This window comes from Bufo gargarizans, chromosome 1 (genome assembly GCF_014858855.1).
Source record: "Bufo gargarizans isolate SCDJY-AF-19 chromosome 1, ASM1485885v1, whole genome shotgun sequence".
Classification (NCBI taxonomy): Eukaryota; Metazoa; Chordata; class Amphibia; order Anura; family Bufonidae; genus Bufo; species Bufo gargarizans.
In genome coordinates this window covers 500150427-500167393 of record NC_058080.1, presented here as the reverse complement: position 1 = coordinate 500167393, position 16967 = coordinate 500150427, and the positions used below count along the sequence as shown (strand labels likewise).

The 16967-nt window shown below is 41.9% G+C and overlaps 1 protein-coding gene across 1 annotated transcript; it reads left to right on the top strand.

Moving 5' to 3' along the window:
* Positions 1 to 13881: 13881 nt before the first annotated feature.
* On the top strand, positions 13882 to 14805 carry LOC122928225 (olfactory receptor 49-like; the record flags this gene model as incomplete). Its single annotated transcript, XM_044280845.1, has 1 exon — positions 13882 to 14805. A coding segment is annotated over exon 1 (924 nt), but the record flags the coding sequence as incomplete, so codon positions are not given.
* Positions 14806 to 16967: the final 2162 nt, after the last annotated feature.

Below are 16967 nucleotides of genomic sequence, written 5' to 3'. Positions count from 1 at the left end.
TTTTACTTTTTTTGTTATTAATTCAAATTTAACAAAATTTTTGCCAAAAAATGACATTTTTCACTTTCAGTTATAAAATTTTTCTAAAAAAAGACATCTATATATAAATTTTTCTCTAAATTTATTGTTCTACATGTCTTTGATAAAAAAAAAATGTTTTGGTAAAAAAAAAAGTTTACAAACTATGGTACAAAAATGTGAATTTCTGCTTTTTGAAGCAGCTCTGACTTTCTAAGCACCTGTCATGTTTCCTGAGGTTCTACAATGCCCAGACAGTAGGAAAACCCCACAAATAACCCCATTTTGGAAAGTAGACACCCTAAGGTATTTGCTGATGGGCATAGTGAGTTCATAGAACTTTTTATTTTTTGTCACAAGTTAGCGGAAAATGATGAATTTTTTTATTTATTTTTTCCTTACAAAGTCTCATATTCCACTAACTTGTGACAAAAAATAAAAACTTCCATGAACTCACTATGCCCATCATGAAATACCTTGGGGTGTCTTCTTTCCAAAATGGGGTCACTTGTGGGCTAGTTATACTGCCCTGGCATTTTAGGGGCCCAAATGCGTGCAAAGTAGTTTGAAATCAAAATCTGTAAAAAATGGCCGGTGAAATCCGAAAGGTGCTCTTTGGAATGTGGGCCCCTTTGCCCACCTAGGCTGCAAAAAAGTGTCACACATGTGGTATCGCCCTACTCAGGAGAAGTTGGGGAATGTATTTTGGGGTGTCATTTTACATATACCCATGCTGGGTGAGATAAATTTCTTGGTCAAATGCCAACTTTGTATAAAAAATGGGAAAAGTTGTCTTTTGCCAAGATATTTCTCTCACCCAGCATGGGTATATGTAAAATGACATCCCAAAACTTTCAATGGGTCCGTGGAAAAATCGGAAAATGCAACGTTTGGCAGCCGCATCCGTGATCCGTTTTTCCTGGCCGTGAAAAAATTATGACCTGTCCTATTTTTTCCACGGCCAAAGGTTCACGGACCCATTCAAGTCAATGGGTCCGTGAAAAAACATGGATGCACACAAGATTGTCATCCGCGTCCATGATCCGTGTCCGTGATCCGTGTCTGTTTTTTCCTATCATTTCAATGGCAAACTTGACTTAGATATTTTTTTCATTTTTCATGTCCGTGGATCCTCCAAAAATCAAGGAAGACCCACGGAAGAAAAAACGGACACGGATCACGGAACAACGGAAACCGTTTTTGCGGACCTCAAAAAAAAAACGGCCGTGTGCATGAGGCCTAACTTGGGACAAAAATTTTAATCTTTCATGGACTCAATATGCCCCTCACGGAATACCTTGGGGTGTCTTCTTTCCGAAATGGGGTCACATGTGGGGTATTTATACTGCCCTGGCATTTTAGGGTCCCTAAAGCGTGAGAAGAAGTCTGGAATATAAATGTCTAAAAATTTTTACGCATTTGGATTCCGTGAGGAGTATGGTGAGTTCATGTGAGATTTTATTTTTTGACACAAGTTAGTGGAATATGAGACTTTGTAAGAAAAAATAAAATAAAAATCAATTTCCGCTAACTTGTGCCAAAAAAATGTCTGAATGGAGCCTTACAGGGGGGTGATCAATGACAGGGGGGTGATCAGGGAGTCTATATGGGGTGATCACCACCCTGTCATTGATCACCCCCCTGTAAGGCTCCATTCAGACATCCGTATGTGTTTTGCGGATCCGATACATGGATGCGTGGATCCGTAAAACACATACGGACGTCTGAATGGAGCCTTACAGGGGGGTGATCAATGACAGGGGGGTGATCAATGACAGGGGGGTGATCAGGGAGTGTATATGGGGTGATCACCCCCCTGTCAGGCTCCATTCAGTCGTCCGTATGTGTTTTGCGGATCCATGGATCGGATCTGCAAAACACATACGGACGTCTGAATGGAGCCTTACAGGGGGGTGATCAGGGAGTCTGTATGGGGTGATCACCACCCTGTCATTGATCACCCCCCTGTAAGGCTCCATTCAGACGTCCGTATGTGTTTTGCGGATCCGATCCTTACAGGGGGGTGATCAATGACAGGGGGGTGATCAGGGAGTCTATATGGGGTGATCAGGGAGTCTATATGGGGTGATCAGGGGTTCATAAGGGGTTAATAAGTAACAGGGGGGGTGTAGTATAGTGTAGTGGTGTTTGGTGCTACTTTACAGAGCTACCTGTGTACTCTGGTGGTCGATCAAAGCAAAAGGGACCACCAGAGGACCAGGTAGCAGGTATATTAGACACTGTTATCAAAACAGCGTCTAATATACCTGTTAGGGGTTAAAAAAATCGCATCTACAGCCTGCCAGCGAACGATCGCCGCTGGCAGGCTGTAGATCCAGTCTCTTACCTTCCGATCCTGTGAACGCGCGCGCCTGTGTGTGCCTCCTCTTTGTTTGAATCCACGGTCACTGCGTCTGCGCCGTGCAATTTACTGTCACTCCCGATATGAGTGGTATTTTCTGTAGTTCTATTCTCATCAGTTTAATCCCTGTTACGTCCCCAATCTGGGGTCCATTTATTGAATTGATTTTTCAAACGGGGAGATGGTTAAAAAAAAACGCTGGCTCCCTCCCCTTTGTTTGAATCCACGGTCACTGCGTCTGCGCCGTGCAATTTACTGTCACACCCGATATGAGTGGCATTTTCTGTAGTACTATTCTCATCAGTTTAATCCCTGTTACGTCCCCAATCTGGGGTCCATTTATTGAATTGATTTTTCGAACGGGGAGATGGTTAAAAAACTCTGGCTCCCTCCCCTTTGTTTGAATCCACGGTCACTGCGTCTGCGCCGTGCAATTCTCTTCTCATCAGTTTATTCCCTGTTACGTCCCATATCAGGGATTGCCTTTTGTGAAAAAAAGAATTTAGGCGGGGTACCTTCGACTGCCTTCACAGTGACAGACCAAACTCTGATACACCAAACTGAATTGATTTTAGGAACCAGGAGATGGAAAAAGCAGCTTGGTCGGTCCTCTTACTCCCAAGTTGGGGCACTGCGCGTGCACGGAGCTATGTGCTGTGACACCCTATATGAGTGGTGTCTTAACTAGTACTATTCCTATCAGTTTAATCCCTGTCATGTCCCCTATCCGGGGACGTGTGTCGAATTGATTAACCATTGTCGAATTAACGAACCATTACGACATCCTGAAAAAAATTTGTTCTGAGCTCTGTACTTGCTTTGTATTGGAATTGAAGGGTATTTTTTTTTTTAATTGTCTGCATTATTTCTAATAAACTATTAAGAGACTTTATTATGATTTTTTTATTTTATGTATTAAAAACCCATACAGCCACTGTTTTGTTTTTGCAGCCACAGTACAGCGCCAGAGGCCAGAAAAATTAGGCATGTACACATGCCTGAAAAACTATGTTATTGTTGCAGCCGCTGTTGTAGCAGCGGCCGGAAAAATTTATGTTTTCCAGGCAGAAAGGTGACATAAATATTGCGGCTTGAACCCTAGTTGGTGGCAGAGAATTCACGAAAGTCATCCAGTATGCAGACATTAAATACAGCAGCGTGGGGACCATTTTGAGGCCAAGGCATGTCATCAGGCCTTTTGTTAGTCAAACGTATCCCCCACTGTCAGTCCCTTCGGGATCCATGCCTCATTCATCTTAATGAAGGTGAGGTAATCAACACTTTTTTGACTGAGGCGACTTCTTTTGTCAGTGACAATGCCTCCTGCTGCACTGAAGGTTCTTTCTGACAGGACACTTGAAGCGGGGCAGGCCAGAAGTTCTATCACAAACTGGGATAGCTCAGGCCACAGGTCAAGCCTGCACACCCAGTAGTCAAGGGGTTCATCGCTCCACAGAGTGTCGATCCCTGTTATCCACATCCTCTGGCAATAATGGTTGCGTATCACTAATTTCATCCAACTAATGTGTAAATAACTCCTCTGAGGGATCACGTGAAGCGGCTGTGGTGGTAGTGGTGGTGGTGGCGGCGGGCGGGAGAGTGGTAACTTGAGAGCAGGTGACCAAAGCTGAGCTAGAGGAGGATGGTGCGTCAAGGTTCTTAGCGGAAGCTGTTGAAGATTGGGTGTCCTGTGTAAGCCAGTCAACTATTTTCTCCAAATTTTTTGGGTTCAGGGTACGTGGCCTTTGAACACTGGGCATTATTCCAGGGCCAGTGGAAATCACAGCACCGCGACCACGACGGCCCCTGCGGGGTGGCCTGCCTCTGCCTGTCATTTTTTTTTAGATAAGTGGTACTATGCGTGCAAGGTACTGTGCCACCCTATATAAGTGGTGGGCAGTGGGCACAGTACAGTCTGTGTGGGCCTGACACACACTGGCTTGCAACTGGGATTATGTCACAGAAAAATAATACATTGAATTTGTTTTTATCTACAAGGTATTTGTGAGTGACACCCTGTAACGGTATGAGTGGTGGCCTAGCCAGTGGCCACAGTCCAGTCTGTGGGCCAGACACACACTGGCTTGCAACTGGGATTATATCACAGAAAAATATATATTTTTTTTTTTTTATCTGCAAGGTATTTGTGAGTGACACCCTGTAACAGTATGAGTGGTGGCCTAGCAGCAAGTGGCCACAGTACAGTCTGTGGGCCAGACACACACTGGCTTGCAACTGGGATTATATCACAGAAAAATAATAATTTTTTTTTTTTTATCTGCAAGTTATTTGTGAGTGACACCCTGTAACGGTATGAGTGGTGGCCTAGCAGCAAGTGGCTACAGTCCAGTCTGTGGGCCAGACACACGCTGGCTTGCAACTGGGATTATATCACAGAAAAATTATACATTTAATTTTTTTATCTGCAAGGTATTGTGACACCCTTTATGAATGGTGTGTACACAGTACTGTCTCTGGGTCACACAGTCACTCACTGGCTTGCAACTGCAATGGTGTGTACACAGTACTGTCTGTGACTGAGCCTGCAGCCTCTCACACACGGGCAGGCAACTGCAATATATATATATATATATATATATATATATAAACAAAGCAGACTAATGTACCAGCCATAAAAAGGGCTTTTTGGGGTGCTGTCAGGACGCTGTCCTTACAGCAGATGAGTCTGTGGACACAGAAGTACAGAACACTGCCCTAGCTAACGCTTTCCATATTAGATCAGCAGCAGCAGCATTCTCCCTCCTCTCACTAAGAAGCAGCTTCAGTATGAATCTAAAATGGATGCTGTCCAGGAGGTGGGAGGGTCTGCTGCTGATTGGCTGGAATGTGTCTGCTGACTGTGAGGTACGGGGTCAAAGTTTGCTCAATGATGTATAGGGGGCGGACCGAACATCGCATATGTTCGCCCGCCGCGGCGAACGCGAACGAGCTATGTTCGCCGTGAACTGTTCGCCGGCGAATAGTTCAGGACATCACTACACGACAGTTGCAAAAAATCCATCCAAGATGGATGCATGTAGCAGTGTAGTTGTACCCTATATGTCATGCGACTTATTGTCGTCCTGTAGCCCTAGCCTAAATCTGAACCTACAGCGGCGAAAAATGGCTGGGTTGTTATGGAAACCTGGAGTAAAACTGTGTGTATGGCAGTTGGCATTTGAATAGAAAGACTTGCAGGCTTATATTGGCTAATGCAGGTAATTTTTTGGGAATATCTCATATAAGATACTAGCAGAAGGACTCGGCTTTGCACGAGTATATTTAATCTATTTTATTTAATGTTTGTGTGTGTGTCTTTAAAAGATATCGACAGTATCCCCCATAACAGTGACCTCTACATCACCCTGCCCCTTTAACAGTGAACTCCACAGTCCCCTAACCTTTAACACTGACCCCCCACAGTGCCCCGCCACTTTAAAATGGGACTTCAAAGCAGCCCATCCCCTTAACTTTGACCTACACAGCAGCCCGCCCCTTTAACAGTGAGTTTCACAGCACCCTACTCCCTTGACAGTGACCTTCTCAGGGGCCCGCCCCCTTTAGCAGTGACCTCCACAGTGCTGAACGCTTTAACAGTGACCTCCACAGTGCCGTCCCCTTTAACAGTGACCTCCACAGTGCCGTCCCCTTTAACAGTGACCTCCACAGTGCTGGCCCCTTTAACAGTGACCTTCACAGTGCCCCCCCTTTAACATGACCTCCACAGTGCACGCCCCTTTAACAGTGACCTCCGCAGTGCCCATCCCTTTAACAGTGACCTTCACAGTGTCCGCCCCTTTAACAGTGACCTCTATAGAGCCGCCCCTTTAACAGTGACCTCCACAGTGCCCACCCCTTTAACAGTGACCTCCACAGTGCCGGCCCATTTAACAGTGACCTCCACAGTGCCCTGCCCCTTTAATGCTAGGGCTACACGATGACATGTGTTGTGCGACATTGTGTCTCAGCAATTTTTTATGATGAGAGGCTATGGTTTTGCACTGCGACATGCGACATGCTGCGACTGCGACACGACAGTTGCAAAAACTCCATCCAAGATGGATGCATGTAGCAGCACAGTTGTGCCATATGTGTTGTGCGACTTATTGTCGTCCTGTAGCCCTAGCCTAAAGCTGACCTACAGCAGTGAAGAAAAATGGCTGGGTTGTTATGGAAACCTGGAATAAAACTGTGTGTATGGCAGTTGGGATTTGTAGAGAAAGACTTGCAGGCTTGTATTGGCTAATGCAGGTCATTTTTGGGGAATTTCTCATGGTCAACGGTACATCCTAGAAAGCTGAGATCCTCTCAAAAACCTTCCCGGACCCCTGATGTACCTGTGTGCCAAATTTGGTGAAGTTCGGGTCAGTCGTTTGGTCGCCCATAAAGAACAGACAGACAGAGAGAAACTAATATATATATATATATATATATATCTATATACAGTACAGACCAAAAGTTTGGACACACCTTCTCATTCAAAGAGTTTTCTTTATTTTCATGACTATGAAAATTGTAGATTCACACTGAAGACATCAAAACTATGAATTAACACATGTGGAATTATATACATAACAAAAAAGTGTGAAACAACTGAAAATATGTCATATTCTAGGTTCTTCAAAGTAGCCACCTTTTGCTTTGATTACTGCTTTGCACACATTCTCTTGATAAGCTTCAAGAGGTAGTCACCTGAAATGGTTTTCACTTCACAGGTGTGCCCTGTCAGGTTTAATAAGTGGGATTTCTTGCCTTATAATGGCAAGTTGCGTTGCGTTGTGGAGAAGTCAGGTGGATACACAGCTGATAGTCCTACTGAATAGACTGTTAGAATTTGTATTATGGCAAGAAAAAAACAGCTAAGTAAAGAAAAACAAGTGACCATCATTACTTTAAGAAATGAAGGTCAGTCAGTCCGAAAAATTGGGAAAACTTTGAAAGTGTCCCCAAGTGCAGTCACAAAAACCATCAAGCGCTACAAAGAAACTGGCTCACATGCGGACCGCCCCAGGAAAGGAAGACCAAGAGTCACCTCTGCTGCGGAGGATAAGTTCATCCGAGTCACCAGCCTCAGAAATCGCAGGTTAACAGCAGCTCAGATTAGAGACCAGGTCAATGCCACACAGAATTCTAGCAGCAGACACATCTGTAGAACAACTGTTAAGAAGAGACTGTGTGAATCAGGTCTTCATGGTAGAATATCTGCTAGGAAACCACTGCTAAGGACAGGCAACAAGCAGAAGAGACTTGTTTGGGCTAAAGAACACAAGGAATGGACATTAGACCAGTGGAAATCTGTGCTTTGGTCTGATGAGTCCAAATTTGAGATCTTTGGTTCCAACCACCGTGTCTTTGTGCGACCCAGTAAAGGTGAACGGATGGACTCTACATGCCTGGTTCCCACCGTGAAGCATAGAGGAGGAGGAGTGATGGTGTGGGGGTGCTTTGCTGGTGACACTGTTGGGGATTTATTCAAAATTGAAGGCATACTGAACCAGCATGGCTACCACAGCATCTTGCAGAGGCATGCTATTCCATCTGGTTTGCGTTTAGTTGGACCATCATTTATTTTTAAACAGGACAATGACCCCAAACACACCTCCAGGCCGTGTAAGGGCTATTTGACCATGAAGGAGAGTTATGGTGTGCTGCGCCAGATGACCTGGCCTCCACAGTCACCGGACCTGAACCCAATCAACATGGTTTGGGGTGAGCTGGACCATAGAAACATAGAAACATAGAATGTGTCGGCAGATAAGAACCATTTGGCCCATCTAGTCTGCCCAATATATCTGAATCCTATGAATAGTCCCTGGTCCTATCTTATATGAAGGATGGCCTTATGCCTATCCCATGCATGCTTAAACTCCTTCACTGTATTTGCAGCTACCACTTCTGCAGGAAGGTTATTCCATGCATCCACTACTCTCTCAGTGAAGTAATACTTCCTTATATTACTTTTAAACCTTTGCCCCTCTAATTTAAAACTGTGTCCTCTTGTGGTAGTTTTTCTTCTTTTAAAAATGCTCTCCTCCTTTACCGAGTTGATTCCCTTTATGTATTTAAAAGTTTCTATCATATCCCCTCTGTCTCTTCTTTCTTCCAAGCTATACATATTAAAGGGACTCTGTCACCAGTTTCTAACCCCCCCTTTTAAAACTATTGTTCTCTCCATGGTGCCCTTGTCATTACAAAGCTGTTGTTATAAGATAAATCCGCCGTGTAGTTTTGATAAAAATCGCTTTTATCTAACCTGTCAATCTTCTGGATAAGGTGCCCAGGGCGTTTCTGAAGGTCTGAATCTGCCGCTCTCTGCCGCCGCCGTTGGTGCCCAGCTCCTCCCATGATCCTTTCAGCGCCACCTCGATGTAATGAAATCCGCCTCCGGCTCTCCTCAGTGCCCCCTCCTCCTTTTCAAAGATCCCGCGCGTGCGCACAGGCCTGTGCCTGATGCGCCCGTGCGGACTTTTAGATTCTGCCTCGTTGAGCGAAGTGCCGGAGGCGGATTTCATTACATCGAGGTGGCGCTGAAAGGATCATGGGAGGAGCTGGGCACCAACGGCGGCGGCAGAGAGCGGCAGATTCAGACCTTCAGAAACGCCCTGGGCACCTTATCCAGAAGATTGACAGGTTAGATAAAAGCGATTTTTATCAAAACTACACGGCGGATTTATCTTATAACAACAGCTTTGTAATGACAAGGGCACCATGGAGAGAACAATAGTTTTAAAAGGGGGGGTTAGAAACTGGTGACAGAGTCCCTTTAAGGTCCTTTAACCTTTCCTGGTAAGTTTTATCCTGCAATCCATGTACTAGTTTAGTAGCTCTTCTCTGAACTCTCTCTAGAGTATCTATATCCTTCTGGAGATATGGCCTCCAGTACTGCGCACAATACTCCAAGTGAGGTCTCACCAGTGTTCTGTACAGCGGCATAAGCACTTCACTCTTTCTACTGCTTATACCTCTCCCTATACATCCAAGCATTCTGCTGGCATTTCGTGCTGCTCTATTACATTGTCTTCCCACCTTTAAGTCTTCTGAAATAATTACTCCTAAATCCCTTTCCTCAGATACTGCGGTCAGGACTGTGTCAAATATTCTATATTCTGCCCTTGGGTTTTTACGCCCCAGGTGCATTATCTTGCACTTATCCACATTAAATTTCAGTTGCCAGAGTTCTGACCATTCTTCTAGTTTTCCTAAATCCTTTTCCATTTGGCGTTTCCCTCCAGGAACATCAACCCTGTTACATATCTTTGTGTCATCAGCAAAAAGACAAACCTTACCATCGAGGCCTTTTGCAATATCACTTATGAAGATATTAAACAAAATTGGTCCCAGTACAGATCCCTGTGGAACCCCACTGGTAACATGACCTTGTTTTGAATGTTCTCCATTGACTACAACCCTCTGTTGTCTGTCACTCAGCCACTGCCTAATCCACTCAACAATATGGGAGTCCATGCTCAATGACTGCAGTTTATTGATAAGTCTTCTGTGTGGGACAGTATCAAAAGCCTTACTAAAAATCTAGATATGCGATGTCTACTGCACCTCCACCGTCTATTATTTTAGTCACCCAGTCAAAAAAATCTATAAGATTAGTTTGACATGATCTCCCTGAAGTAAACCCATGTTGTTTTTCATCTTGCAATCCATGGGATTTTAGATGTTCCACAATCCTATCCTTTAATAGGGTTTCCATTAATTTGCCTACTATTGATGTCAGACTCACTGGTCTATAGTTGCTTGATTCCTCCCTACTACCTTTCTTGTGAATGGGCACGACATTTGCCAATTTCCAATCTTCCGGGACGACTCCTGTTACTAATGATTGGTTAAATAAATCTGTTAACGGTTTTGCCAGCTCACCACTAAGCTCTTTTAATAATTTTGGGTGTATCTCATCAGGCCCCTGTGACTTATTTGTCTTCACTTTAGACAGCAAACTTAGAACATCTTCCTCTGTAAAGACACATGCATCAAACGATTTATTAGTCATCCTTTCTAGTGGAGGTCCTTCTCCTTTTTCTTCTGTAAAAACTGAACAGAAGTATTCATTAAGGCAGTCGGCTAGCCCTTTATTCTCTTTTACATACCTTCCGTCCTTTGTTTTTAATTTAGTTATTCCTTGTTTTAATTTCCTTTTTTCATTTATATATCTGAAGAATGTCTTATCCCCTTTTTTCATAGACCGAGCTAGTTTTTCTTCTGCCTGCGCTTTAGAAGTTCTTATAACTTGCTTGGCCTCTTTCTGCCTAATCTTGTAGATTTCCTTATCTTCATTGCTCTGGTTTTTTTTATAATTACAAAATGCTAGCTTTTTATTTTTAATGATTTGGGCCACTTCTGCTGAGTACCACAGTGGTCTCTTCCTTTTTTTGCTTTTACTGACAAGTCTAATGCAATTTTCTGTTGCCTTCAATAATGCACCTTTTAAGTAGTCCCATTTCTCCTGGACTCCATGTAATCCGTTCCAGTCTGATAAGGACTCATTTATGACTAATTTCATTTTTGAAAAGTCTGTCTTTTCAAAACCACAGAGTGAAGGCAAAAGAGCCAACAAGTGCTAAGCATCTCTGGGAACTCCTTCAAGACTGTTGGAAGAGCATTTCAGGTGACTACCTCTTGAAGCTCATCAAGAGAATGCCAAGAGTGTGCAAAGCAGTAATCAAAGCAAAAGGTGGCTACTTTGAAGAACCTAGAATATGACATATTTTCAGTTGTTTCACACTTTTTTGTTATGTATATAATTCCACATGTGTTAATTCATAGTTTTGATGCCTTCAGTGTGAATCTACAATTTTCATAGTCATGAAAATAAAGAAAACTCTTTGAATGAAAAGGTGTGTCCAAACTTTTGGTCTGTACTGTATATATATATATATATATATATATATATATATCATAATGTATATATGTGATATATATATATATACAGGTCCTTCTAAAAAAAATTGCATATTGTGATAAAGTTCATTATTTTCTGTAATGTACTGATAAACATTAGACTTTCATATATTTTAGATTCATTACACACAAACTGAAGTAGTTAAAGGCTTTTATTGTTTTAATATTGATGATTTTGGCATACAGCTCATGAAAACCCAAAATTCCTATCTAAAAAAATTAGCATATCATGAAAAGGTTCTCTAAACGAGCTATTAACCTAATCATCTGAATCAACTAATTTACTCTAAACACCTGCAAAAGATTCCTGAGGCTTTTAAAAACTCACAGCCTGGTTCATTACTCAAAACCGCAATCATGGGTAAGACTGCCGACCTGACTGCTGTCCAGAAGGCCATCATTGACACCCTCAAGCAAGAGGGTAAGACACAGAAAGAAATTTCTGAACGAATAGGCTGTTCCCAGAGTGCTGTATCAAGGCACCTCAGTGGGAAGTCTGTGGGAAGGAAAAAGTGTGGCAGAAAACGCTGCACAACGAGAAGAGGTGACCGAACCCTGAGGAAGATTGTGGAGAAGGACCGATTCCAGACCTTGGGGGACCTGCGGAAGCAGTGGACTGAGTCTGGAGTAGAAACAGGAAATGGGCGTGTGCAGGAAATGGGCTACAGGTGCCGCATTCCCCAGGTCAAGCCACTTTTGAACCAGAAACAGCGGCAGAAGCGCCTGACCTGGGCTACAGAGAAGTAGCACTGGACTGTTGCTCAGTGGTCCAAAGTACTTTTTTTGGATGAAAGCAAATTTTGCATGTCATTCGGAAATCAAGGTGCCAGAGTCTGGAGGAAGACTGGGGAGAGGGAAATGCCAAAATGCCTGGAGTCCAGTGTCAAGTACCCACAGTCAGTGATGGTCTGGGGTGCCATGTCAGCTGCTGGTGTTGGTCCACTGTGCTTTATCAAGGGCAGGGTCAATGCAGCTAGCTATCAGGAGATTTTGGAGCACTTCATGCTTCCATCTGCTGAAAAGCTTTATGGAGATGAAGATTTCATTTTTCAGCACGACCTGGCACCTGCTCACAGTGCCAAAACCACTGGTAAATGGTTTACTGACCATGGTATTACTGTGCTCAATTGGCCTGCCAACTCTCCTGACCTGAACCCCATAGAGAATCTGTGGGATATTGGGAAGAGAAAGTTGAGAGACGCAAGACCCAACACTCTGGATGAGCTTAAGGCCGCTATCAAAGCATCCTGGGCCTCCATAACACCTCAGCAGTGCCACAGGCTGATTGGCTCCATGCCACGCGGCATTGAAGCAGTCATTTCTGCAAAAGGATTCCCGACCAAGTATTGAGTGCATAACTGAACATAATTATTTGAAGGTTGACTTTTTTTGTATTAAAAAAACTTTTCTTTTATTGGTCGGATGAAATATGCTAATTTTTTTAGATAGGAAATTTGGGTTTTCATGAGCTGTATGCCAAAATCATCAATATTAAAACAATAAAAGGCTTAAACTATTTCAGTTGGTGTGTAATGAATCTAAAATATATGAAAGTCTAATGTTTATCAGTACATTACAGAAAATAATGAACTTTATCACAATATGCTAATTTTTTTAGAAGGACCTGTATATATATATATATATAATGTATTTGTATGTTAATGAGTTGTGTGCATATGTCCACCAAGAGCAGGAATGACATCTGTATGCTAATTTTTATGAAATAATGCATCAGAAGCATATGGTATTTGATCTACCAAGATGTAGCAATGATGGGAGCCTCATAGATTCCCAGGAAAGTACAGTGGGGGAAAATCTAATGACACATGTGCCATTATCTAGGCATAACTCACTAGGGAGTAGGCATTGGGAACACGTATATGAACATCTGTATAAAAAGGCACACCATACAACATTAAATGGAGTCTCTCCTATGGGCCAACTCTGGTTGCCTAGGACATGTCCCTTCGCAGTCGTTTGAAACAGGAAAAGCCATTTCAGCTTGGACTCTTTTTCCTGTAAAAGTAAATGGATATGTGGGCTGTAAGATCAGCTAACAGTAAGTAACAGCTTATTGTTATTATTCCCTAAGCTTTATTTAGCTAAATAACATCAGTTTGTTATTATTAGTAGCTTTTCAGAGCCTTTATTATATTCCATCTGTTACTGTACAGTTTGATGTTAGTGATTGGTTGATTAGTATTGTTATACTACATTATTGTGATTTGGTGCTTATACTTTTCCTTTTATCATTTTCTTGTCTATTTTATGTCATTTAATAAAATTGTTATTATTATTATTATTTTAAAGTGTCACAAACATGACCATGCAAACAGGAGTAAAATATACAAACTCCATTTATCTGTTGCTCTTGGTAGGATTCCACCCATCTTTGCTTTTAATTGCATTTTCCATCGATTTAAAATAGGAGAGGTAAGCCAAGACCTGTAATAGATATAGCAGATATCTGCAGTCAGCTGGGGCCTGCTACATCGGTACATGTCAGAAAGTATATACAACTATTTATATGATTTTATCTTATTGTTAAAAATATCATAATGTTATACTTTTTTATAGGATCTTCTTCAATAATGGAGAGAAAAAATGTTACAACAGTGACAGAATTCATTCTTCTGGGATTGCCTCTGAGCTACCAGTTACAAATCCTGCTGTTTGTGGTCCTCTCTGTATGCTATGTAATAACTATAGTGGGTAATACAACAATACTTGTAGTTAGCTTGACAGATGCTCAGCTTCATACTCCTATGTATTTCTTTCTTAGTAACCTGGCTCTGTTAGATATTTGTTTCACATCTGCTATTGTTCCTAAAGTGATTTACAATTTAATTAGTGGAAGTAAAACTATCACTTTTCATGGATGTCTTGCGCAGTCATATATCTACTTTCTCTTTGGCACTACAGAATTCTTGCTCCTGGCAATGATGTCTTTTGATCGGTACGTGGCTATCTGTCACCCTCTACGATATGGAGCTATTATGAAACCAAAGCTTTGCCTGAAGTTGATTCTGTGCTCCTGGATAGGAGGATTCCTTGACACAATTGCTCAAACCATCCTCACTTTCCGACTGCCATTTTGTGGCTCAAATATTATTGACCATTACTTTTGTGATGTTGCTCCTTTACTGAAGCTGGCATGTGGTGATACCTATCTTATAGGGATGTTGGACCTTATACTGGCATCATCTTTGGTCTTGGGATCATTGTTATTCTCCATGGTTTCCTATGGTTGCATTATATTTGCCATTACAAATATTTCTTCTGCAGCTGGACAAAAGAAAACATTCTCCACCTGTGCTTCACACCTTACAGTGGTATTCATAGTGTATGGGAGTTGCATCTTTATGTGCATCAATCCCTCCAAGAATTCAAAGATTGACTCCACCAAAATTGTTGCATTGCTTAACAGTATACTTACCCCTCTTCTTAATCCTTTAATTTATAGCTTTAGGAACAAGAACTTTAAAGATGCACTAAAACGCACAATAAAGAAGAAAACATTGATTTATAAAAAAAACATGGATAACACAATAACAAAAATGCAAAAAAACAAAACATCAAAATTATGTTCACACTTGTGTTGTGACCAGAGGTATAACTTGAAGCAACAGAGTCTGTAACTTGGGCCCTTGGGTTACCTTTTGGTTACTGTCATTTTTAATTGGAAGACAATGCAGCATGCAGTGCTATTTTTCCAAACAAATATGATAGAATCTGTGACAGAGACACCAAACTGAGCCTCAAACACAGAAGTAAACAGAGCCTAACTTACACTATGCCCAAATTTTGATGGTTTCTGTAGACACTGCTTGCTTCCATGGGCTTAGGATTTGACGTCTAATTTCAATTGCAGTACAGAATAAATCACTATGCACCATTCTTCTAATCAGTCGACCCGTGAGTGCAGAGGTTGACCTGTGTGCCCCGCTTGCTGTCCTTTCAGCTCGTCATTGTTCTCCCATCCATACAACATTGAGCAGTGCTGAAATCTCAACCTAGGCATGTAGGGCGAATATACAGTATGAGCGAAGTACTCAAAAATTTGATTCGGCTGCGTCGCCAAGTTTTACAAAAAAATTTGCTTTGTGACATATTACTTTGTCATGAAGCGCATTTCTTTGTAAGTAGCAGGTGCAATGACAGGGAGTGGCGCAGGGAGCATCATTGTACCCCTCAGATGACTCGATCATACACGATTACAGTATCTGATAATAGTAATATAGTGTAAAATAAAAAAATAAAAAAATCATACTTACCTAATCCATTTGCTTGCAACGGGCCGGCCGCCGCCATCTTGATTGAAGATCTGGCATCAAATCTTGCGCGGCCCGTGAATCACGTCGGTCAGTGTGGTGACGTCATACGTCACAACGCACAGGATTTTGTGAGAGAGCTTTAATCAAGATTTGTTGCGAACAAATGGAGGCGGTAAGTATGTTTTTTTTTTTTTTTTACACTATTTCAGGTAAAATCGATTTGCTACCCCAAGGCACAAGAAAATTTGCCTTTGCAGCAAATTGAATTTCTCCTGAAATTCGAATCGAATTCCACTTTGTCGGGTTCAATTCCCTCAACACTAGTAGAGATCAACGATTCTATCTCTCTCGGTTTGTGACAAGTGATAAAAACTATTTGGGATTTTTCCCATTTGTGATCAACAGCCAGAGTTTAATATGACCTCACAGCACATGTCGACGTTTACTATATTAGTGAACTAACTGGTGGTCCAACTGGACCCATGTACGTCTTTTATCATGTGCTGTTATATCTTTTAAAACATTACTTTTATTTATTATTTCCTTTGAAAAACACTTATAGGTCAGTGCTAACAGAACTCAGACAGCTTAAAACTATCAGTGGCGTGAATCGCTCCCTCTTTTTTCTATATCCCAGTGTTACTGCTGTTACCTCACAGCAATTGTATAGCATCTATACCAACTGCGGCTTGCAGCTATCTGAATAATTGTACCTGAACTAGCTGTAATTAACTCCTGTTACCCACGCCACTGATAGTTTTAAGCTGTCTGAGTTCTGTTAGCGCTGACCTATAAGTGTTTTTAAAAGGAAATAAATAAAAGTAATGTTTTAAAAGATATAACAGCACATGATAAAAGATGTACATGGGTCCGGTTGGACCACCAGTTAGTTCCCCAAGTGATAAAAACTGGCTCATTAATGAGCAGGAGGCATCACACAAGCATGCAACATGACTTAGTTCAATTTTTTATATTTCATGTGGCTAAAATACTTTTCAATTTGGCTTTTATGCTCCTCCCACACATCAAACATGCTTGAAAATACAAATTTGCAGATCTTAGTAACACCTGCTACTTTCTTTATTGGCATAACCTTATGGCTTGTCCAGCTTTCATGCTGCAATTTCATTGTCGAGGAACGTAGATGTGTGCTGATAAATAAGAACATTAGGTATAGGGATATTCTGAGATTGCATTATAAATGGCCTTTCCTTAGGATCCATATTTTTCTTCTGTTAGAGTACATTTTAATATTAATTAGGTAAGCAGGCTGCCTTCTTCATCGTGACTCATGCAAAGACAGAAAATGGGTCTGGCTTATCTGAGGAACTAAGCCACAAAGCTAGCCCCCTTCAAGCATGTCACCAACACAGAGAGGTGAAGGAAACTCCCTCCTGTGTCTC